General features: G+C 39.9%; 2 protein-coding genes across 2 annotated transcripts; one reads left to right on the top strand and one right to left on the bottom strand.

Moving 5' to 3' along the window:
- Window positions 1–1735: 1735 nt before the first annotated feature.
- LOC137792819 (tensin-4-like) lies at window positions 1736–9502 on the top strand. The gene is made up of 12 exons (XM_068588572.1): window positions 1736–1988; window positions 2955–3291; window positions 3502–3830; window positions 3925–4020; window positions 4208–4339; window positions 5194–5286; window positions 5752–5829; window positions 6069–6131; window positions 7989–8160; window positions 8281–8349; window positions 8554–8583; window positions 8913–9502. Exons 1-12 carry the CDS (start codon window positions 1736–1738, stop codon window positions 9052–9054), a joined length of 1794 nt encoding a protein of 597 aa, XP_068444673.1. The 3' UTR covers window positions 9055–9502.
- An 811-nt stretch (window positions 9503–10313) lies between these two features.
- On the bottom strand, window positions 10314–25306 carry krt222 (keratin 222). The gene is made up of 9 exons (XM_068588596.1): window positions 25109–25306; window positions 22002–22084; window positions 20517–20670; window positions 18360–18650; window positions 16757–16882; window positions 16248–16468; window positions 14221–14441; window positions 13984–14086; window positions 10314–11535 (listed from the first exon to the last, which is right to left on the bottom strand). The coding sequence occupies exons 1-9, from the start codon at window positions 25304–25306 to the stop codon at window positions 11322–11324; spliced, it is 1611 nt and encodes a 536-aa protein (XP_068444697.1). The 3' UTR covers window positions 10314–11321.

Raw genomic sequence — 25306 nt, 5'->3', positions numbered from 1 at the left:
GGATTAGTAATCCTCTCTGCTGATAGGCTCACAGGGGAACAGGGTTGGGATTTCATTAATAAAAGCATGCAACGTGCAAAATGTTAAGGTAATGCAGTGAACAGTCCAAGAGTAAAACATTACAACCGAAGAATCTTAACCAGAAGAAAATAAGGTAAGAACCTTTCTTTACCTCAATTTAAGATATATGAGCAGTTGCAGTTAAACTGTGTTTTATCATTGTGAATGTTATTATTATCATTATTACTGCAGCAGTCCTTAGCAGGGACACATGAAGCTGTTTGAAAGCAAATTAGGACGCTATACATGTATGCTCTTGTTTCCTAAAATATAAAAACTGCTGCATAACTCAGAAGTTGCATTACAGTTCATATGCCCATTGTATTTAATGTTGTATTATGTTTTTGACCAAGGGGGGAATTATGAAACTAATTCCCATTTTATTTCTTTTTAAATGATCTGACTTTTCCATAAAACAAGGCGATGTTTCTTTAGATTACCTAAAATAAATGTTTTGGCTGTTTAAGGAAAACACTTGTGTAGTCACGGTAACCACGGATCACCTGTGTGACTCATTGAGCACCACTCCTCGTCTGAAACACAGAAAGGGAGACACAGCATGATCTGATCATCCCTCATACGACACACCCTTTCCGAACAGCTATTCATGCTGACATCAGCATTGAATTGAGACATTTACTTAGCTGGTGGTATTATTCATTGCTTTTTGGATGGATTGAGAAACGTATGAAACCTTGGGCTTCATGTGCTGACTTTACAGTAGGACACAAACTATTTACAACTGTAAAGTTTTTTTTTGCTTAAGGGGAAACGTTGCCACCTTTTTTGTGGAAGTCCAATCAGTGTTGATGGGAAATGTAGTCAATTTAATCAATAAACTCATCAATGTGTGCGGCATTGACCAAAGGAGAGTATGCAGCTGTTTGCAGCTGCATCCAATGCCAACAGTGACATAATTGAATGAAAGGACTACAGACTGTAATTGCAGCTTGGATTTGCAGTCTGTTTCTTGGATATTCAGCTGTATTTATAAGCCAGAGTATAGAGCGGAGGAAATGCAGCGGTGTGAGTCCGAGGTCAGGCTGCATTGTGAGAGGGTGTGGATGGTGGAGGCCCTCCGGGTGTGAGAAGCTTGTGTGTAATAGGGCCTACATGTACCAGGATGCATTACACACAAGCTTACTGGCTCTGCTCCACGGGCAAGAGAACTCAGCTTTCTTGGTCAATATAGCCCAAACTTGATTGCCTCGATTGACTACATTTACCATGAACGAGCAAAATACATGATAACATATATATGTATGTATGTATGTATGTATGTATGTATGTATGTATGTATGTATGTATGTATGTATGTATGTATGTATATGTGTATATATATATATATATATATATATATATATATATATATATATATATATATATATATATATATATATATATATTAATCTGCCTGGAAAGGTTGGGTTGGGTGTTGCTTTGTTGGGTTGGGTGTTGCTTTAGTAACAGAGGCAACAATGAAAAACTTGAGATATGTGTTCATGTAACAGTACTCAAAATGCACTAAAATAAATATGAGTATCGGGAGGTAAAAGCTTTCAATTGGTCTGTTTTGCAACAAGGACAAAGGCAAGGCTATCCTCTCAGTGTAACTAATCTCTCTCCATTGTATCTCTGTCTGCAGTAGTCCCAGAGGACTGTGAGCTCTCCTAACATGATGCCTACAGCTAAAGGCATGTCCCAAATGATACCCAATCACGTCTTGAGAGTGGGTCAAACTATCCGTTTGGGCTCGGGGCAGCAGGAAACAGTCAATCAACATCCCAGTCGCACGGAGCCCAGCATTAATCGAGGTGACCCTGATCTTGATATTTCCCTGGATAACCTCAACCAGCTCATTCTGGAACTGGATCCGACATTTGAACCCATCGAGGTCAAAAGTTCTTTGTGCATCAGCCCTCCGACAGGTACAGAGTCACTGTGAGGCCACTTCCCTTTGTTTCACTTTTACTGCGATTTTATAACATTCTCTAACCTAACCACGTGTGAAAAAGAGCATGATAAACCAAAGTCACTCGAGAACAAATTGTACTCAGAGCCTTCGTGGACTTTGGAAATGCACCTTTGCTTTTGAAAAAGGTTTGAATTGCTTTAATCATAGGGTAATTGAAACACTTCAGCTGTTCTGGGATCACTGCCCAGGTTCGTACCACACCCTGCACATGTTGAGATGCAGAGAAGCTCACGGAAGTCGACTGATGGTGGTACGGCGGTGTCTTCAGTCAGAACTGCTCCTATCAGAAAGTGTGCACAAGACTAGTATATAAATGGATTTCCTGTTGCTCGTCTTGTCTTGAAAGATGTTTGGTCACATGTTTACAAGACAGAGTGCTTGAAGAAAAAGAAATCAAGCAACAGTGATGAGAAATCAGATGACAAAAGGTTCCTTTCATCAGTTACAACATAAAATTACCGCAGCACCTGCTTATAATCTAAGTCACATTTAGCTATTTCTGGTTCAACATTCGTCATTATTATGTAACTTTGGTTGCAGACACCACCAGTCACACATTGCCCACAGGCTTCAGGGTTTTTTCCGAGGGCAAGAACTCACCCAGTGCGTCAACACAGTGAGGCAGACAAATCCTGGAGAACAAGTTGTAACTCCTCTAAGTGATTTGGTATGATTGCAACAGCAATTCAAAGCACATATTTCGTAAGAAATAACATGAGCTGTTCAAGCAAGTACCTGGAAGAGAAATATGGCAGTCTTTATCAGGAGATTTAATAACTATGTGTTCACTCATGAGGGCTGAACCCTTTTGCTTACAGAAAACCAAAGTATGAAACCAGAGAAAACATGCACCATGCAGGGTTTTTCCACATTATTCGTTTTCAGAGTTTTAGCTAATACTTCCCTCTGTATTCTTCAGACGACTCAGATGACGATGTCTCCCACGGCGTATTGGTCCCTAGAGGATGTTCTTCCAGTTCCCTGCCCACTGTGATCCCATCTCCGTCAGCCAGTATACCCATCCCTACATACAGTAGTGTCAGCTGCAGTCCCCATGGCACCCTGGTGTTCTCCAACTCCCCTTCATCCTCCCTGCCTCCGCTGCCATGTGGCAGTGCAGCTCGACGAAATCCCTCATCAAAACCAGACGCATCTTTTTCTCAAGGATCCCTGCGTCTGTCACAATCCAACCGAAACAGTGCAGTCTCGCTACTCTCCATGTCAACTTGCTCAGACACTAGCTACATCCTTGGCAGGTAAAACTCATAATCAAAGTCAGTCTAGAATATGAATGATTAACATTCAGTAACTTGTAAATATGCAGCAAAACCTTAGCTGCACTGTCTTAAGAAGCTGACTAACCATATATTCCCAGAAACAATGTTGTGCCATAAATAACACATGGGAAAAACAATTCTCCTTTTCTGTGAAGTTTGCTAATAAAACTTATTATCCTCTCTGCACAGCAACCTCTCCCTGGCCAGTGAAGACGCTGACTCTCAAGAGTTCATCTTCACTCACTCGTCCGGCTCCTTTAGCGATGGGTCCAGAACTACGACATTTGAGAACAGGTACAGCCCAGACAAGCCTCCGCTGCAAGGACACCTGCAGCAACTTCAAGGCAAACGGGCACAAAGAAGTTCCGCTTCACACTCTGGGTCTTCGGGTGATATTCCTATACTGCTAGTCAACGGTGAGCCACAACCAGACCTGCACACCCAGTCTCCTGGGCAAAACGTTGACGTAAAGCAGACCATCGTTAATGTGTCCAACTCCAATCCATGTCCTCCTCACAGTACGTTGCACCCCTAACAATAGTCAATTTTACTGGCAGCTCCTTTATTTGAAACAGTATTTGACCTCACTGTCATATTTGTATGGTTGTTAAGGTTTCCAAGCCCATTTTAATGGCAGCCAGCCCTCAATGAAGTTTGTCATGGACACTTCAAAGTTTTGGTTCCGGCCACATATCAACAGAGCAGAAGGTGAGAACTTCAAAACATTACTCCAGAAATAACTCCTTGATCACGTTATAGCTTTACTTCAGCTCCGAAGTTATCTTGCAGGATCTACAGAATTTTTTTCCTTCCGGGATGTGGGATTCCTCTGCAGTACAGATACACATATTTCGACTCTCTCAAGGCATTTTCTGTGATGTTTCATTCATTCCAGCTGAAGCTCTGGTAAAGGACAAGGAAGCAGGAGCATTTGTTGTGAGAGACAGCACGTCCCACAGAGGCAGCTTCGGTCTGTCTATGAAGGTGGACCAAACGGCCGACAACACTACTGCTACCACCAGCCAAGGTAAACTTTTACTGATAGTGCAGTGGCTTGCCCTTATGAAAAATCTTGGTGTTTGGTCAGAATGAGAACCGGAATGAGAAGGCCACGAATGCCACAACTACCACGATCGCAGGCAAACAACGTCATGAACACAGTATACCATAGTGCAGCTGTCACCCTTTGTTTATAACAGAGGTCTGGAAGGCACAAGGAATCACTTACTAAACTAGTGCTGATGTGAATTGGCATGTCTGATGACCTCCAGCTATCTGTGGCGAGGCAGGAGACAGTGCTGTTACGTTTTCCACCCACAGTACATGCTGTGTAAACACAAAAGAAAACCCACTGTTTATGGCACTTTAAGCAATCAAAGAGGAAAGTAGAATGAACTGCCTCGTGGTTGTATGCCTCCGCCAACCAGTAATGTTGCAGTTAAAGTCCATGTCTGTCCAAAATGTCATTGCGTCATCATTTTATCCCATTAGACATTTGTGTGGAATTGTCATAATTAACATATTAAATCTTGAGTGTGTAGAATTGTCACAATTAACATATTAAATCATTAAATCATTCTTGAGTCCAAGTGGACATCTTAAAGAAGCCAGTCATTCCTGAGATATTGCGTACCAATTAATGCTAATTTTAAATATATGTTTTTTAAATCTCACGTTCCCCCAGGAGTGCCTTCACATATTAAAATTGAGAACCACTATTGCGCTCTATTGCGTATGACACTATAAATCAAAAGTAATTGTTTTTTATTTTGTAATCAGCCATAAGCTATAAAATAATTGCCAGTGCCATCACTTTTATGTATTAATATGAAACTCCACTGACAAATGATTAATTTCTGACGTGTCCTTTTATCTAAATAGGAGAAGGCAGTTCAGATCTCGTCAGACACTTCCTTATTGAATCCTCAGCTAAGGGCGTACGTATCAAAGGCTCTTCCCAGGAACCTTACTTTGGTAAGTAACGGTTAACAACAAGACCATTGTTGCACATAATCTAAAAGTGATCAATTTCCTTTTCAACTCACACAAAATGCACTCGCCTACTCAACATGAGTAACACACTATGGCTAGTCTGGCTGATGATATCTGCCACACCAGCACTGAGTCAGCCATGCCCGCCCTTTAAACATGTGGGCGGATCTTTTTCTTTATTCAGCATGAGTTCACAGGGTGTGTTCTTGCACCCACAATGCTATTATCAAGATTCATAGTGGCTCTCTTTCTTACCACATAATTATATATTTACCATGGTGAAAGGTATCTGTAATGGCTTTGTAAAACTAACACACACCATTCTGAACCAGATTTTTTTTAAATATTACAATTTTTGTCTGACCTTTTGTGGCCCAAAATAAAACAATGCCCTTCGAAATAGAACGTGTACTTAACTAAAGCTATGCTTTTGTGTTATCTTTGCAGGTAGTCTCTCTGCCCTTGTCTACCAGCACAATATTTCAGCCTATGCTTTACCCTGCAAACTGCTGCTTCACTCGAGAGGTAGGTTATGCCTTTTATTGCAAGATACAGGAGGTTTTTCTCTGTTTCTGTGAGTGTATGCATGTGTGTGTGTGTGTGTGTGTGTGCGTGTGTTTGTTTGTGTGTGTGGGTGTGTGTTTGTGTGTGGGTGTGTGTTTGTGTTTGTGTGTGTGTGTGTGTGTGTGTGTGTGTGTGTGTGTGTGTGTGTGTGTACACATGTAGATAAATGATAACCCTTATCTCACTCTTTGCTTGCACAGATCTGGGTGAAGCAGAGGAGACCGCAAATCACAAACATGCATCAGAAGACAAGAGTAAAACAGGTAAGACAAATCAATAAATAATAAGAAATACAAACCTCAATTGTTTACATTAGCATGTCATTTGACTACAACCTATCATCAAGTATTGCTTGTGTTAGCTGTCTGTTACCATCTTTTGTGTTCACGGGTCGGTGCCGACCTATGTCTTAGATCAGCTGTAAAATACACTAAAAACCATTTTTTATCATCCGATTTGTTTCTCATCTCTTGGTTACCTTGTTAGGCTTCCTAAGCCATTAACATATTATAGTATGTTTTAAAATTCGTGGTGTGGGCCTCTGGGCCTTTTCTTTGTCAGTATACCCCCCGATTTCAATTTAAAAAATGGTAAAATAAAAGGTTGTTATGTTACCTGACTATTACCGAGGTGTATTAGAACACATCTCTTGAATAAATTTGTTTCATTCATTTTTTCATTTTTATATTATTAACTATAGTAACATCCATGGTGTTTTAGGTAAATTTCAACTTATGTATATTTACTTCTTTTTTTTTTCAAACAAACAATAAAAAACAAAATGAAAAGCAGTCACACAAAAAATTGATTTGCAAAGTCAAACAAACAACAACCAATCAAGCAAATCTTGTGTTTATAACAGGGTCAAAACCGACCCTAACAACGCAAAGGTCATGATTTCAACCAGAGCATTTTATAATTTAATGAAACATTTTTGTTTTGTTTAATTCTATTAAAATAGAGGTTCCTGAAAAAGTCAAAAAGCCTTGATGCAATAAATTAATTTTATGTGGTTGTTTTATGCTTTTAAAACCTAAAATGGGTCAGTGCCAACCCTAAAACAAGAGGAAGGTTTACGTGGTGCAAAATAAAACACATAACATAGATAGATGCATAGATTACAGCATGGATGCATCAACATAAAAAGAAAAGAAATAAGCGAAAACAACCTACTCTATGGTCAAACACGATTGTTTTGAAGCCATGTTGGGGGATGCTAACAGTAATGTTAGCTTGTGCCAAACAGCTTGCTAATTGAGATTAAGTTAGCTAACAGCCAACATTAGTTTGTCTTAAGAACTCCTCTGAAACCTTTTTTAGAAAGTATGCAATGAGAAATAGCTACATTTTAGTAAAACAAGTTAAGTTACATTGTCTTGAAGCTTATACAATGAAGAAACAGATAAAGGACAGGTACCTACCCATGTTTTTTACGCCACTTGCTAGCTTTCCGGATGCCTCAACAACAACTTCAGGGGGTTAATTGACAACGCCCCCCCAAAGGGTTAGCTAACTAAAGCCTCAGAGGTTTACTTGACCAGTACGTCAGAGAGTTAGCTGACTTAACCATCAAAGAGCCAATTAACCAAAACCACAGACAGTTAACTGAGTAAACCCTCAGAGTGTTAGCTAACGTGTATACGACCCTTATCACAGCCATTGTAGCACTGACTTGACAAAGCATGAAAAAGCACACACTGGTGTTACTAATCCTTAATTAATGAAGAGTGCGTTTTATTTAGGTGTGCCACTACTAAGGTATTGTTGTGATGTGTAATTACCCAGAAACTCGAGTGGGCCGACCAAGCTAATTAATAGTATTGATTACAGCTGTGCAGCTTTAGCTGTCATGATGAGTTCAGACTAAGTTTACTCTGTGAATAAAATGATAATAGACCTGTCCATTGAAACTGCATTGACTAAAGTTACTGTGTCACCTGTAAGCAACACTGCTCTGTATGTAAATTTGGGCCAAACAATACTTCAAATAAAATATTTAAGTATGTTTTGGAAAAATTCTCTCCGACTTAAATGTACTGCCTTACATATTTAATAACATGTTCATGTGCATTCAACCTCTATTCCTAATCTAATTTCCTAAATGTTTGCCTTTTTCATAGCTCGCAATTTTGTCTACCTGAATGCTGTCCCCACTGAGATGCTGACAGGCCCTTGTGCAGTGCAAAAAGCGGTGCACTCTACACTTGAGAAGGCCCCCGGTTCCTTAACACCCACCATTGTCAACCTTAAGGTGTCTTTGAAGGGTGTCACTCTGACAGATATCAACAGGAAGTAAGAACACACACATCCTGTCATCCTGCTGCTGAGATTTTACAAACAAAATTATGGTGGTTTGTGTGAATTTTTTTTAAAACTTTTTTTAAACTAACAGCCCTAATACTTTCCTCACAGACTCTTCTTCAGACGCCATTATCCTTCTCACCTGCTTAGCTACAGTGGTGAAGATCCAAACAATCGACTGTGAGTATACAGCAACAAATTATGAAATACATTGGTTTTAAAGAAAATTCAGACGTATTATTGTTGCATTGTCCTTTACTGTATGTTAGTAAGTGTATACAAAGACCACACATTACCAATATACCAGCAGGGAAAACAATGCATTTATTAAACAAAACGTTTAAAACATCTTTTAATCTTAAACTTTCTTTTGGATACTTACAGGTGGATGAAAGGTTCCAGTTTTGGTGCAAGGTAATTTTGAACTTGAATTGCTAACAAAGATGTTTTGAATTTAACTTTAAATTCTGTTAATTGTTCATACGACAATCCATACTATAGCCTCCCAGGTTTCACCTGCAGTACATAACTTCTATACGTTAATATTTTTTTGCTTTAACTTTAAGTATGAAGTAGATGTTGATTGCACAATAGAAGGATTAATCCACCACTGGTGTTTAGACTGTTTCCCTATAAGTCTTGCTGTCACTTCTGTTTGAACAGTTTTACAGTTAAAAAAAACAACTCTTATTATGAATTTTTAAACAAACTTTATCAAATTGATCGTTTCTTTGTCCCAACAGGATGTTTGGCTTCGTGGCAAAAGGTGTGGAGGCTGGCATGGGGAATGTATGTCACGTCTTTGCAGAATATGACCCTCTGCAGTCTTGCAACAAAGTCATTGAGGTTATTCAGGCTGCCATAAGCAAGACAAACAAGGACTGAGACAACATGATCTGTCAAACTGTCTACTTTACATAAGTAACCTATCCAATGTGGTGGTCATTGTAAGATTTGATTTCTAACTGCTTGGGACCATCCCGACTCGTACCATTGTCACATGATTAATGTCATACATACAGACAAATGTAAGTGTGGCGTATATGAAGATATACAAGACTGAACAGCTTTCAAGCAAGAACATAACAGACGAGGAACCAGCAACACATGATTGTAATTAAATGGCACTGCGACTGTTAAAATAATGTCCAACCGGTTTGTAAATATTTTTGAATTATATGTAATTATTGATACATATGAAGCCTCCAAAAGTATTTTAGTGTAAAATGTTGTTGAAAATATTGTAGAAAGTGCTGCAAACCAACACCTACATAGAGGTTAGAGAATGATAAATGAATTGATTTGTATTTGAGGTTGAATCTGCACTACATGATTAATTATAGTGATGTGATTATAGTGATTTAATTTAGTGATGAGGGATTTTGAAGGTTCTGTTAATAGACTAAATTGTCACGTCCTTTCATTTCACAGCAAAAACAATGAAATATATACTAGTTGTATTGTTCAAAATGTATTTATTATATGGCACTGTAAACTTTTTTTAAAACATTTTTTATGTATTATTGTTATGAGAAATAAACATGTTGAACTTGGGTGTTTGCACGCTTACAAATGTTTACATCTGAGAAAGATGAAATAAATGTCAAAGTGCGAAAGCCTTTCCTTCACATCATTATCAAAACCTGCTAGGAAACAAAAAACAAAGACATTGTGGTTGACCAAGTTGTCTTCTTGAAATGAAACCAAATGATAAACAATTGACAAAAACACAACAGTCATTTTTTTTTATTTGAAATGATAAAGTGTTGAATAAAAGCATACTTCTTAATTCTGAACTTACAGAGCTCCCAAAATGATGTATGCTTTATGAAGCAAAGCAAATTCAAGCACAGAACTGCATAGATAATACCTTTAAATATAATTTTTGATATCTTTGGTGCCAACTCAAAATTTAGCATAAAAACTCTTAATCTAAAGTGTAACAGATAGCATGTGCTACACAACCTGACATGAGCGTTGACTGCTAAGTTATCTATTTACAAATACTGCCCTCCTCTGGTTGAGGTAGGGAATCTACATTCTCTGAGACACATGGTGAGCATTAAGTGCCTCACTGCTGTTAAGATCACAGTGAGCTGTTTCGTTGTTGTTTTTTGCGACAATGCATCGTAAAATAAAGCTACATTATTTTTTTCTCCACCAAGAGAATAAACGTCATTGACAAAATACCCTCAATATACACACAATCAGGGTATCTCAGGCTGATGTTCTTCTAAGTGCATGTGTCTGCAGTGCAAGCATTTAGGGACTGTGAGGAAATTATTAGGGTGGGAAGGGGGAGAGTGGAACATTATGTTACACTTTTTACAAAGGCTGAACCTTTTTTGTGTTTAGCGACTTGATCAAGAAAACATTGCAACACCCGCCTAACAAGATGTTAAAGTAATATAGCTCTATTAAATTGTTCCAATTAATCTTGCCATTAACAACTAAAAGCACACAAATAATATAAGACTGTCTTCAAACATATGGCTAATAACAGAAAGTAAAAGGCGTAAAACACCTTAAACGTAAAATAAACACCTTTTACTTTATGCTTACTGCAGTCCTGCTTTCTGTTAAGAGGCAGCATATGGTGAAGGTCAGAGCTACGATTGGATTGTAAAAGCAATAATTAAGTGATAAATCAGTAGAAAAAAACAATCATCTCCTTTTTTCAAAACCCCTCCTCCCCTGATAATTTTCATACAGTCTCTTGAAGAAAAAATGCAAATCCAACAATAGTTTATAGTTATCTGTTGCTTCACGCCTCAAATGATCTCCATCCACATGTGAAGTTAGCCTCCTGGGCCAGGTGTTAATTAGAATTAGTAAAACAGAGTCATACGATATAATCTCTTTTGTCCAGTGACCTACTGAAACATTGACAGTATTTAATGATGTTTTTCTGACACTCTAAATATGTCCCAAAGCATGATGGGTAATGTTTTTAGTGCCAGATTTGATGAGACAAATTTTGGAATCAGTCGTCAGCAAATTTCAACGAACAATGTGATTTGAAAATACATATTGAGTATGGTGGCAATGGATGGTAATATCATGATGCCAGCGTTTATTTCTGTAACTTTAATACCACCATGGTTTGGACAAACAACAGCAATGAAGTGTTGAGTCTGACGGACCAGTTAGAGTCACTGTGCGATGGTTGGGATGCTGCGAGATCTCTTCATGATCAGACGCACCTCCACGTCGGGGAGGCTGTCCTGTTTAGTCTGGGCACACCCCTCGTCCGCTGCAGCCATGTGCAGGTCAAAGCGCAGCGACACCGACTTCTTGCGCAGCTTGGGATTCCCTCTAAAGAAGGAGCCCTCCCACTGCTTTATCACTTTGTCAATCTTCTCAGTCCTGAAAGGGCATAGGTTAGAAGCCGTGGCAATCAGAGGTGATGTTAATCTTTTTGGTCTCCGTTAGGTTTATGTGTCAAATATTGTTATTTTGTTCTGGAATATTTAGAGTATGGGTGACGTGGAAATGATTTCTCTTTCATTTGTATGTGGATGTCTACTACTGGCAGTCAATTTGTTTCTGAAAAGCATTTCTGTGTGTCATGCAATCCCATGTAAGATAGGCCACTTCAATGGTACTGTGTTACACGGCTATTTTTAAATCCTTTCATTCATCAATTTATCCTCAATGCACATGGTGGTACAGAAACACCAGGGGGCAGTAAGAGAACTCTTTAATTGTCTTAGATGCAACCTGGTATATAAGCTATATAACATGAACATCCCCTTTGTAACAACATGCAACCAGCACTGATTCCTGAGGAACAGGACCTGGGATCATAATTAAACAAAACCAAATCCAACATGTCTGTCTAATAAATAGCAGAGATAATCCATGTATATTTAAGTTTGTCACCTGATGAACAAAGTACCCAATCAGACCAATAGAAAATATAGTGGCTTTGAACATAGAAGGTTTGATAATAGGTGCCATTGATTTGTTGAGTTTATAGAGAGTTGTAAAGGTCAACAAATATACCAAAATATAGGCCTTAAATGACTAATTTAGGCCACCTGACGACAGTGCAACACACTGGAAATGCAAGATTAACACCATAAGCTGATGCGTAAACAGTTACCTTTTTGCATGTTCAGCAGACACAGAGCAACACTAGTATTCATTTGGCGTTTCTATCCACCAGATGAATGTAAGTCTTATATTTACTCTCCGTTGAGCCTGAGGAAAATATCTGTAGACAAACAGCTGCTAAATGTTCCAGGATGTTCACAAGCTAGCTAACTCTGTCTGCTGTCTGCTGCTTGGCAGCGAGCAACGGTGGAGTTATTCGAGTGTGTTTGCTGAGAATACCTGCATGCTGCAACTAGAAACAAGGTTGATGAGGGCAGCGAGACTGAGTAAAAACAACATATCTGCAAAATCTAAACAATGCTATAACACAAGAGTTATACACAGTTGTTAATAATAAAAACAAATAACAGTTCTAAGAATGAATAGACTACAATACCACAGCAAACACCAGCAACACTATTTTGCGGTAAAAATATGTATGGGGGGGAACACACAACATGTAGCACTCTAGCACTCTAACACACACACACACACACACACACACACACACACACACACACACACACACACACACACACACACACACACACATACACATACACACACAACATCTACTGTCATCTATAACCTGTTGAGGCTTTTGCAGTGGGTTAAGAGACATCAGTGGGTAGAAAATGATCATATAGTATATGATTAATTACAGCTCCAATTTTAACACAGCTTTAAACTACGGCTGTTATGTAAACAGCGTTGGCAACACGCACATTCGGAAAGTTTTCACAATTGCTCTGGAATGTGAGGTTATTTTAATAATTTCAATAACGTTCAGTTGGCTAACACTGGTTGCATCAATAGTTATAGACAGATGCCTTGATGCTGGAGCATTACCTATCAAAGAAGGAGAGCAACTTAATTCATTTGAAGGCATCAAGAACTAATGGGAACTAATTAGTCAAGGACTAATGGGAGTATTTTCAACAAAGTAATGCTTCCTGTCTGATGGAAATGATAAGGATAATCAGTCACGGAACATTCAGGTCAAAATAATTAAATGCTCCTGGCTATCAGTAAAGAATCAATCAAAAGTGACGAAGGGATTTACAATGTGCTACAATCTGTGGTTGACAGACAATGTAAATATTCTGGCTGGAGTGAATATACATGTGTGTAGCTCTCTTATGATAGAAGTCATTAGTGTGCTTGTTTGCTTTTTGGATGTTTGCATGTGGCAGGTAAGACCTGATGCATGACCAAAGAATTCCGCCCATGTCTCGTTTAACAATAACAGGTGCTACGCCCTGGGAATTCCACACCAGGCGAGTTTCTCCACATAAAACACACGCCACTACTAAAGGAGAAGCATTCCCATGCTGCACCATAATAGAATGGGAACCTGTGGTGCCAACTCAACGTTTTATGTCTCGTAACTTGTTCAACGTGTCGTGGTAATTCTTTTTCAGAGCTTGTACATTTAATCTGCAGAACCAGAGAACCAGACGTCGCCGGGGTGGGGAGGACATGGATGTTTGTGTAATCATAAAGTAATGAGTCATTAAAAGCTCTCCGAGACAAAGCCAAAGAGGTGTAAAGGCGTCAGGAGATTAAGCAAGAAACTATGTTGTTGTAGTCAAAAAAGGCAATGTAGCACAAGACTCTCTGATGTACTGCTGCTAGTGCTCACTACTCCGCAATGCCTACATGCCTACTGAACAGGAGGTGCTGACTACAGATCAATGGGGGGGTGGGATCAATACTTACTCAATGGTGCCGTGACCCTCAGCACTCTCCCGCACCACGTTGCCCTGAAGAATCTCCTGAGTCTTCACAGTGGAGATTGGCAAGTCTTTATCTTTTTCTGGCTCTGTGAGAAGACATCGATGCCAAATCATAACAAGATACGACTGTAGGGAGCCTGTGTGTGTGTGTGTGTGTGTGTGTGTGTGTGTGTGTGTGTGTGTGTGTGTGTGTGTGTGTGTGTATGTGTGGGTGTGTTACCTGTGAGTATCACAAGGCTTTGCTGTCTTTGTAGTATGCTTTTCTTCAGCTTGCTGTCTGCTGGGAGGAGTGAAGGTATTTCAGGCAGGGGCTCAGACTTGGGTTCGTCCGGAGTAACTGCAGGATCACTGAAGCCGTTCTCGTGCCCGTTCTCCTTCGGCTCCTCCATGGAAGACCTCCAAGGCCGCAAACCCATTGGCTGCCCATTACGGCCCATGTACCTGCAGGCAGAAGGGCAGACCAGAGTAATGACACGGAAAAGGAACATGGATTGTATGTTTACATGTGTGACAGTTAGATATTTGGTAAAATAGGCTTGTTCGCTTTCTTGCAGAGAGTTGGATGAAAAGATTGAAACCATAATGCATGTGTGGTTTTCCATAGCTTAGCCTTAGCCTAACATGCAAACAGAGAAGCAGCTCCTCAAAAGCCCTTTATTCTTTTCTTGCGGAGCCTCTTACAGGGTCCGACTGTCTGCCACACTGAAAGGTCTTCATGACCCGTAATCTCCATCTTCCATGCTTGCCATATGTATCACCTCAATCCTTTACAGCTGTGAAGCCTGGACTGCTCACATAAAGAAGCAGGAGTCGATGATTCATATTTAATGTTGTGCTAAAAACAAAAGCAAAACTATTGTGACAATGTTCATACTACATCAATTCTCCTGGCAAGGGGTTGTCAAAGATGCTCCAGAACAGACAGCCACGCAACATTTTGCAAAAATATGGCATCTGGGGTTAGCATGAGGCCAGAAAAGGACTAAAAAGACCAGGATAGCACATGATGGTAGGTTTGACACGTCTACCCAGGCCCACTGGATAGAGCCATCATCACTAACCTCCTTGATATAAATGAATGAGTAGAGGCGACAAACTCGATTCATGATCCTCTTGAAATACCTTCATTAAAATATATCTCCTCATTTCCTCCTTCTTTCAGTCTCTCATAAGTGCTCTCTTTGCACTGCCTAAGCAAAACTCTGAATGGTTAAAAGATGATATAAAAGTATTGTGCACTGACCTTTCAGTATCATCTTTTGTGCCTTTCACGTGGTTAATTTTCAGACATACCCAACTCACCAACCTTTGAGCTTTTATTTGTACAGATGCTTCAGTGAGAAAGAGTTGTTTTCACTGTATGAGGACGGTCTCATATCTTTTTTATGTCACACAGCCTTTTGTGCCTCCACCCTTGTCAAATATACACAAACAATGCAAATTTCAGATGCCACGTCCGGGTCTCTCCTTCGATCAATGACATCAGTCAACCATATCCTGAATGAAAAGCATCCGAAAACATTTGGAAGCACTCCAATCTGTCTGTAACCTCTATACGTCATAAAAACCAAATTACTTTACTTAAAACTATGAAATGATAATCAAATGGTTTAATTGCAAATGAGTTGGATGTGACATGTCTATGATAATTAAAAGCTAGGCCAAAAGAAGGGAATATTCCTTAATAAAACAGCTTGACAATGGCAGGGAATACGTTGTGAGACCAGACAGACATTTTGTCTGATTCGAGCTGCATTTGAAGGCTATTCATTACTGGTAGTTACAGCTTCTGTATGTCTCAAACTACAAATATTTTTGTGGATTTTCAATTTACATGCAAATATATTTGACATAATCCTAAACATAATAGTAAGCTTTGGCAAGACTGAAGATCCCAACAAATTGAATTATCTTTTTGATAGCTATATGAGGAACGAATAAGTAATTATTTTGTTTACTTTTTGTGGAGACATTTCTGTATTACTCACGTCAGTGTGTATATAGTCTGATATTTAGATTCAGACTTTGCTATATAATAATGTGTATTTATATAATAGCTTATTTTTTTTGCTGCCCTGTTCCTTTTTTTGAGGTTCTGAAGATAACTCCATTGTTCTGGCAAAACCTTTTACACTACAAAGTATGAATTACTTTTCTGGTTGACACTGAAACCACAAAAGGTGAACTGAATAATCCCTTCCTGCTTCCTCTAACGTTTATATTGCTTTCTCTGCATTTTGCCCTCACCTGCCCTCTTCACGCTCCAGTAAACGGCGGTAAGTGCCGATCTCTCGCTCCAGCCTCATTTTGGTGTTGAGGAGCTGGCTGTGGCGCTGCCGTTGTGTCGCCAGCCCGCTCCTCACCTGCTCCAGCTCGCTCTCCAGCCCGCCGATGACCTGGGAAAGGTCCTGCAGCTGGCTGGAGTACAACTGCTGAGTGTTCTGCAGGGAGCTCTCCAGGCCTTTCTCCTGAAAAACAAAACGCCAGGAGCTCTTCAGATCATGACTACACAGTGCGTGTGGGAACCAATTATGTTAGAACTTTACATAGTCAAATAGTTATACAAAACAAAGAGTATCATCCTTTACTTGCTTCCCACCACAAACAGAGTGAGTAGTGTTGGTTAGCTTGGTCTGGCCAAGCCAGGCCCTGCTGATTCATGCTACATTTGAACCTACTAATGTATACATATTCAGTTTTCCTAAACCACGGTGGTTTAGCCGGGGAGATACATGATGAGGTGTGATTTCTTTTACCAAGGCATGTAGGGTCTCGATCTCCACCTGCAGGGAGTGCCACTGCCTCCTGGCCTCAGCTAGCTCGGCCCGGGCCTCCCGCAGGGCAACGCCACCGAGGCTCACCTGCGCCCACGCTGCCTCTTCCTGGGTGACACAAACACACGCACGCACGCACGCACACACACACACACACACACACACACACACATTTTAACTTCTAATCCTCAGTACACTTCATACGCGTACACTCAGGGTCAGAAGAGGAGAAGCTATTGGTAGCGTGTGTTTCCATTTCAGTCAACAGACAGCAAAGCAGACACCCAGACCCATGTGTACACACAGCTTGTTAAGCTTGTGTGTACACAGTACAGCTGTTAAGCACTTCACACCCTCACCCCCTCATCCTCGCCCAGTTCAAATGCAGTGAAGCAGCAAAGCTGTCTCAGCACAGTTATGACAATATTTTGATAGTAGTAACAAAAGAAAAATTACTCAAATTATGTAAGTTATTTTTTAAATGTGTTACTCAAATAATTTACTGTTTCTGTTTCAACGCATAAAGTACATTTCAATTAATAGGAAAATTACGGTAAGCAAATTTAGGCTGGAATCAGCTCTTCATTACCGATAAAACTGGCAATCAAGATTCCTTATCTTACGAAAAGTTGAATGTCAAAGAGCATTTGTATTTCTATCTCAGGCAGTGATGGATGACCAACAGTGGCACAAAAGAGCAATGTTTTACAAGCCCCAGTTTTAGGTTATTTACTTTAAATTGCCTTGTTAAATTAATTTTGCCAATTCATGAAGGAAACAATGCAACTCTTCCAAAGAAGCACATATTTTGTTTGTTTAATATCATAGTATAACATTTTAGCTGATTAATATTCCCAGTTTAGCACTTTTCTTCTCAAAATGACAGAGCATTATGCAATTATCGCCCATTCTCATCACGAACATCAAGCATGCTTTTGACTGCAGAATTGTATAACTACTTGGTGGAAAAGATGGGGAAGGTCACATGAAACAATGCTTTGCAGCAATTGGCGAAGACACTTTATTGCCGCTGTCAGTTCAAAGTCATTGTCCTGTGACACAAGAACATTGGGATTGTAAGAGGCCCTTTTAAAAGGCACATAGCACTTATTCCCGTAATAACAAAAAGGAGGACAGTTAGGCTAAAACAGCAGTAGAAATGCTGCTTTTACTGGACAAAAGATGAAATATCTTCCAGATATGTGAGAATACTCAGGTAGTGGTTTAGCGTATTAATTTTTAATGATTATTAGGGATTGTTCACTCAGAGAAGTAACTGTTCATATGTTGTAACACAATACTGTAAATGTGTGTAAGAGTAAAATAATGAAGTGAGTAAGGAGACAATCAGGCAATAACATACACAAACCTGCAAGGCATGGGTTTTAAACCTGCAGCCTTTCACCACAGTCAACAACCGCTCTGTTTACCAGTTAACTCCAGCTGAGCACAAACATCACTCAGCCTACATATGAGACAGCCTGGAGTTGGTCTTGAGGGTGTGTCTGACTGGCAGTGGGCCAGGACAGCATGAGAGAGACAGAAAAAAACAAACACAAGTGAAAATGCATCAGTAGATGCGTACCTCACTGAGAACTCCTCCGTGTGTTCTGGATGAAGCTGCTGCTGACGCTCCAGAGCGGCTGGGCCTGACCAAGCCGGGGGGTGGATTTGACACGCCACCCAGACCGAGGTGTCTCTCGCACGGGCCGGGAAGTCTGCCCTGGTCACACTGTGCTCTGATTCGGTCGAGAAGCTGGTTGAGCTCCATCCCTGTGCCATCCTCCTCCTCACCTCTTGCTACTGCTGCTGGTCTGACCGTCGAAAACAGAGCATCGCAGGAGTCGGCCCGCTGCAGCTGCAGAGCTCGGGCTGCCTGCACACAGCCAACCAGATGGAGCAAGAGGATGGGGAGAGAAGGGGAGAGAAGGGGAGAGAGGGAGAGTGTAAGACAGAGAAAGGGTAATAAAGAGAGAGAAGGATGTAAAGAGGGAAAAAGAAAAATAAGACAAATAGGGAGATGAAACTTGTTTGTGGATAAATAGGTGCAGAGGAGAGAAAAAGGGCAAGAGTGATGACGTGCGTGTGTGTGTGTGTGTGTGTGTGTGTGTGTGTGTGTGTGTGTGTGTGGGGTAGAGAGTCCACGCAATGCAGAGGTATAAGAGACAAAAAAAAGCTCTTATTGAGCCCTACGTGTGTGTATTTGTGTGTGTAAGTGAGCATGTGTGTGCGTCTGTATGCAGGAAAAGACACCTGATGTAAGGGAGGGAAGTATTAGTCAGCAGGAATAAGAAAATGAAAAGAAGGAGGCAGGAAAGAAAAAAAGAGGAGGGGTGGATGAGGTCATCGTAAAGGGACAAGGCAATGTTCGATGCTGTGAAACGTAGCTCTTATAAATTAAATGTGCACGCACGTACACACGCATGCACACACACACACATACACTCACGCATGCACACACACACACACACACACACACACACACACACACACACACACAGATACACATCACACCACAATAAGGGTAGGTTTGGAAGTAAAAAGTACAGGCTACTGAATATTTACCTGTTATAATAACAATGAGAAGTTATTTAAATACAATATATATAACACTGTTCGATATATTTTGCTTTTCTGTAATAAAACTAGTGGTCCTGGTCACCATCATCTAGACATTTTAGCTAGCATAACAGGCATTTTCAGAGAGTCAATAGCCACGTTCTCATCTCTGGAAAGCTGTACTTAAACAATAACTTTAGTATTATTAACCAGATTTTCCCATGATTTTGCGTCTAAATGATTTAAGGGGACAACAATTTTCTAAATAGGTCTGGCATTGGCAGGTAGCTGCTTAACAAGCTTTTATGTAATCCTTCGCAGCAATTGACCCTTTGCTAACCCCTCCACACACAGAAGACAATGCAATTATGGAGCAGCACTGTTCCTGTAAAGCAGGGTAGATTTGTATTTTCTATTGATGATTAAAAATCGGAACCAGCATGTGTTATGATTCAGTAAACCTTCAGTAGGTAGCATAGCATAACATTGCTAATGCTAGCTAATGATGTGCTCAGCTAAAAAGTCAGTCAATGCAAGGTTTCCCCAGACTGGCAAAGCTGACGCAGCAGTACATCTGCATCACCGTAAAATACCACCCAAAGGTGTGTTTTCCATGTCTGGAATAGTTAAATAGTTTGAAGCTTAATTCATAATGTTGTGACATTCAAATACATTTGAAACATAACACATTGAGTGTAATAGTACACCTTCAGCCCTTTCTCTCCAAATTATAAAAAAAAACTAAATATTCTTCTTCAATCTATATTTATATATTTTATATTTATATTTGTTGGTGTTTAGCCTTTCATGAGAAAGTGGTTACGATTTGCCATCCTTGTAAATAAAGATGTTTTATTTCTCTGCAGGTGAAGTTCCATAATGTTGTCAGACACTTGTAATAACAAGCTGAGCTTGTCAGTAGCAAAAACAAGCACTTTTAGTAGATGTATATTGACGATGCAGAATTGACTTTTGGCGAAGTCCCGTCACTTAACGCCAGAGTGGCCAACGATAGTCAGCATCAGTCAGCTCCGATGGGTCCAGCCTAACATTAGCAGACATCGGTACGAACGTCTTTTATTTGCATTGGCACATCTATGCAAACTACTGCAAACGTATCTGTTGTCACTTTAAAAAAGAAAAGGTTGTGTAACACACATTTGCAGGGATAACATTTAGTAACCTCAAACTCCTGGTGCATCTCCTGCAGATCAGACAAAGAGTGCCGGAGGTCGGCCTGCAGTGTTGTGCTCCTCTGATCGGCCTTCCTCTTTGACTCCCTCAGCAGAGCCACCTGCCGCTCCAGACGCCTGGTGTTGCTCTCCTCCATCTCACACCTATGAGGTGACGTCAACAGACAAGGCTATTTACTAAGTTTCATTCTGTGTTTATTGTCAATCAGTTACTCACGCCAAACATATATAAACACAGGGAAGAAAGGGTAAAAAGGTCTGAGAAATTACATTCATTCAAATAAAGGCAACAGATTAAAGTCCAGTGGAAAGTATTGGCATATTCCTCAGACTTGGCATATATGCAGTGTAACTTAATTTAAAAGGGGATTGTCAATAATAGTCGTGTTGTTCTGGGGAGTGTGCTTTGTCTCTGCCAATCCAATACCACGTTATCATATACTTTATGATCTTATTTACACTACACAGAAACAAAAACAACACAAGTTACTCCCGACCTGAAGGGTGATTTATAATCTGATACTATCATGATGAGTTTAAATGAAATTCTGTAGAATGTAGTTTTTGGAGAGAAACCTGAATAAATACTGTTGTTTCAAGGGGATGTTTTTATGGCAAAAAGAAATTTGATATTACGACCTATAAAAGTGTTTAACACTAGCTTCCAGCAGATGATAACACAAATTATTAATTCCAAGATCTTTTTCAGAACAATCGCTTATTCTACTCACTGGTGCAGGAATATAATATTGCATCATGTCTAGGACAACAGCTTGTGAGTGTCCCTAAGGGGTTGAAGATTGTGGTCTTAGCTGAAAGATCTACCAGTCCAAAGAATGGAAACGACCTTGACATAATTAAATTGTCATAAAAAGGGTCCAGAGTCTCACAGTTACACTCAGCTGGTCAGGAGACACATCAGGTGAGCCATAAATAGAACAGGTGTATTTATTACAGGCCACACAACGTGCCACTGTCCTTCAGGGGTTAATGGCTGACAGTGAAGGAATGGCGTGTGTCAGTGTGTGTGTGTGTGTGTGTGTGTGTGTGTGCGTGTGTGTGTGTGTGTGTGTGTGTGTGTGTGTGTGTGTGTTGAGGGTGGTGGTTGGGGCTTGGTGTCACTCTGCATCAATACACAAGTGAAAGTGCCTACGCAGCACAAAGCACGGCCTGGATTTGTATGCAGGTTGGCTCACAGAGCAGGAACTGGCCCGAGTTAGATAACAGATAACTGGAAAAGCATTGCAGCAGGATGAAAACAGGAAGTGTTTGGTAGTTATTCTACATCTATGCTCCGTATACTGAGATGCCTTGATGGGCCAAGATAATCACCCATTTTTTTCTTGCATGTTACCTGTCATTCTAAAATCTATTTTTCTCTTCTGTGCCTAATCATTTCAGACAAAATGTTTGAATGACTGGAACATGTTTTGGGAATGTGACCTCATGATAAACAACAACCAAATACAGCTGACCTGTCCTGGATGGCAGTAGCTCTGGACTTCATGCTGTCAGACTGTAATGCCAGCTGGGCATTCTCCATCAGTAGGTTACCAACCTGACAAAGCAAAACATAAATAAAATAACATGAGATTAGATCAAGGAAAGGACAAAACTATATGCAATTCTGCAACATTTTCAATGAAATATAAGTGAGCTGGTCTCGGCTTCATCAAGAAACGCTCATCAAAACAACTTCACAGACAACATTACGCTCCGTTGCGTCCAATACACCTGCCGTGACATAGTTGCCCCACACAATGCTAGAGCACATCATTTGGCAGCAAAAGCTTAAATGAACTTTACCCAGCAGGCCGTTCAGGGGTGTAGACGTTAATATTGAGTGCTGCAGGAATGGGTCCTAAAATCGTAAATGAGTAAAGTATGAATTAGCGTTTTTACATTTCAGATCTCCTCATCTCAAAGTGAATGGGTTTTTGGTTAATTGCCTGAAACAAAGTCTGTGGTTAACACCAGACCCAGAGATTTAAACATTTTAGTCAAAAATATAATGTCAGTTAATACACTTCTTGTGAATTTTTAAGCTTTTACATGTCCTTAAAATACAAACGAGTGGCTTAATGAGACCACAAAACGTCAACGAGTCCACCTTCACAGCCTCATTGTGTATACTTGTGATCATGGTGTATATTGTTTGGAACGAAACACATTAGCTTTTTTTTTCCGAGTGAACCAGTGCGATGATAACGTCCAGCTCCGCCTACAAAAAATATGTCCTCTCTTCAGCACTCTATTGTAGCGAGTGACAAAGAGTGAGCTGCACCTAGCCGACCCCTCTCAATACACTACACAGTATGTGAATAATGAACTACTAATGAATATGTCCCGTAAATCTCGAGCACTCGCAGTCAACACTGCATTTGGTCCTCAGCAATACACCGGCCAAGTATAAAGAGGATAGGATGAGCAGTCGACAGATACTCCTTCCATTTGAGTTAAATTACTCCGTCATTAAACCTCAGCACACCCTGATTTATCAAATTAGCTTCTTGGTTGACAGGGGTAAAGTAGGACAAGGGAAAACTGTGTAATACTACATTTATCCACTCACTTAAAAGCTGTAAAGACTCAAAGGTGTTGCACAAACGACAAACTTTTGTATTAAAAATAGGTTAGCTGACATCATTACAGTATTTATTTTTAATAAGATAATCACAATCAAGACTACATAATATATACATGATCAAAACTTGTAAATCTTTTATAGAACACTGAAATAATCAGGTTGACTGAACAATTTGTAATAATAATTATTGTGGTTTGTAGCACAATAAAGTGGCTGTTAAAATCTAAATGTTTTTTCTAATTGTTTGAAAAACTGAAATTGAAGTGTGACAATTAACAAATATAAAATGAATGTTTATCTCTCAGCATGTACATAATACTGTATGTATACACATGGAATGAAGCCAATATCTTCAACACGGCCAACAAACAACTGTATTTATGTGTTTAACATGATCAGTTGCTAAATTGTGCAAACTGTGTAAAGAAATAGCACACATGTACAATTCTTTCCAGACGATGAATAAAGAAATGGTGGCTGCTGGACCTACAGTACATCACACACACACACACACACACACACACACACACACACACACACACACACACACACACACACACACACACACACACACACACACACACAAAGATATTAACACACCCTTTTTTTCTTTTTGTTTTCTCATGAACTTTTAGAACTACCAAGGGGAAATAACATAACTAACATAATATAAAGATGTTCTTAAAAAGATCCGTAGAAAAGCAGTGGGAATATCAGCCACACACAAGTGCCTCAAGGGAGCAGTTCAAATCCATCATGTGGGGTCATGTGAGATCACCATACCGGTTAGCATTAACCGGTATGAAGCTCTAGCGTACGTTCAGTCAGTAAGCCTACTCTTTTGTATACTTTGGCTTTTAGTTTGTTTCTCATACATCCTAATTTCCTCATGTCATTGTTGATATCATCAGCTTTAATAAAATCCACGAGAGGCACCACTACATTATCTGTCTATCATCTTTCAGCTATCTGTTTTTTAAATATGATTGTATCTCTGTCCTTGGTATGTTCCGGCTACTGTTACACTCGTCCCTTACACTCAAGACTTACTGTCAAAACTTCATTCATCACATATTGTCTGTCGTATGTTACCTTTACTGTAATCGCTTGTCCCTCCTGAGTGTATTGTTCAGTATCTGGTGGACTGACTTTTTTCTTCCTGTAAATAAAGTCTATTCTTTAAGAAGATCTCTGTTTCCTGCTGTAGTTCTGCATTCTTTCAGTGTGTGACAGCCAGCGTCTGTCTGGCAGACAAGGCACAATGACACATATTCTCTACTCCTATAATCCTCTGCCACAAGTTGGTTTGAGTTACTGCTCACCTCATGAACTTACATTACATATACTTTACATACTGACATTTTGGTCACTTACAGATTTCTCCAGTGAGATATATATCCAAAATCCACATCATTCAAAGTAGTGTACTTGACCCACAGTTAAACTTCACAAATAAACATTTCTTTGCTCTTAGTTGAGTTTCAGAACAGCGTTTTTTACAGAACAAAGACATGTTTCTTTTAGCTTGATGACATGTGAGACTCAGTATCCGCTTGGTTTTAAAAAGGGTTTTCTATGTCAAAAATAAGTTGCTGATTCTTCCAACAAGGTGGAGAAAAACATGAAAGCTTAAAACAATTATCGGCAACAACTTTTAAAGCCTCAAACCCAGGTTTAGCCACCGTGGTCCAAGACCTGCTGTCCTTGGATCACGTTCCAACCACAACTTTATGAGTTATTTAATGTTTCAAATGGTTGTCAGTAACACTAGTCTTCTGTCTTCCACCTGCACGCTACTACAGCCTTGAGCTAAAGACATGGAACATAATCTGAGCATTATCATTACGTGTGAATATACATTTTTGAGCAAATCTTTAACACTTTTATATACTTTTATGGCAAAACAGCTAAGCACTTTCCAACACTTTTCAAAAGACCAAGTGATTTCGAATGATTACCTGATAGCTACAAAACCTCTATCAAAAAGTGTCTAACCTGGACGCGGAGCTCCTTGACAGTCTTTTCCTGCTGGGACCAGTCCCGGGAGCGGGAGGTGCTCCTGGCGGACCAGTCAGCTATCTGAGTCTCAAGCTGCTGGTTGGTCTTTTGCAGCCTGTTCACCTGCTCCAGGAAGTCCTTCAAGCGAGTGTTCAGTCCCGACATAGTGCGACTGGAGTTCTGCAGCAAGTTCAT

Source organism: Clinocottus analis, unplaced genomic scaffold (assembly GCF_023055335.1).
Source record: "Clinocottus analis isolate CAN_PGR_092001 unplaced genomic scaffold, fCliAna1.0.p SCAF_22, whole genome shotgun sequence".
In the NCBI taxonomy this organism is placed as follows: domain Eukaryota; kingdom Metazoa; phylum Chordata; class Actinopteri; order Perciformes; family Cottidae; genus Clinocottus; species Clinocottus analis.
The sequence above is the reverse complement of the archived record's forward strand: the minus strand, read 5'-3'. Positions and strand labels throughout refer to the sequence as shown.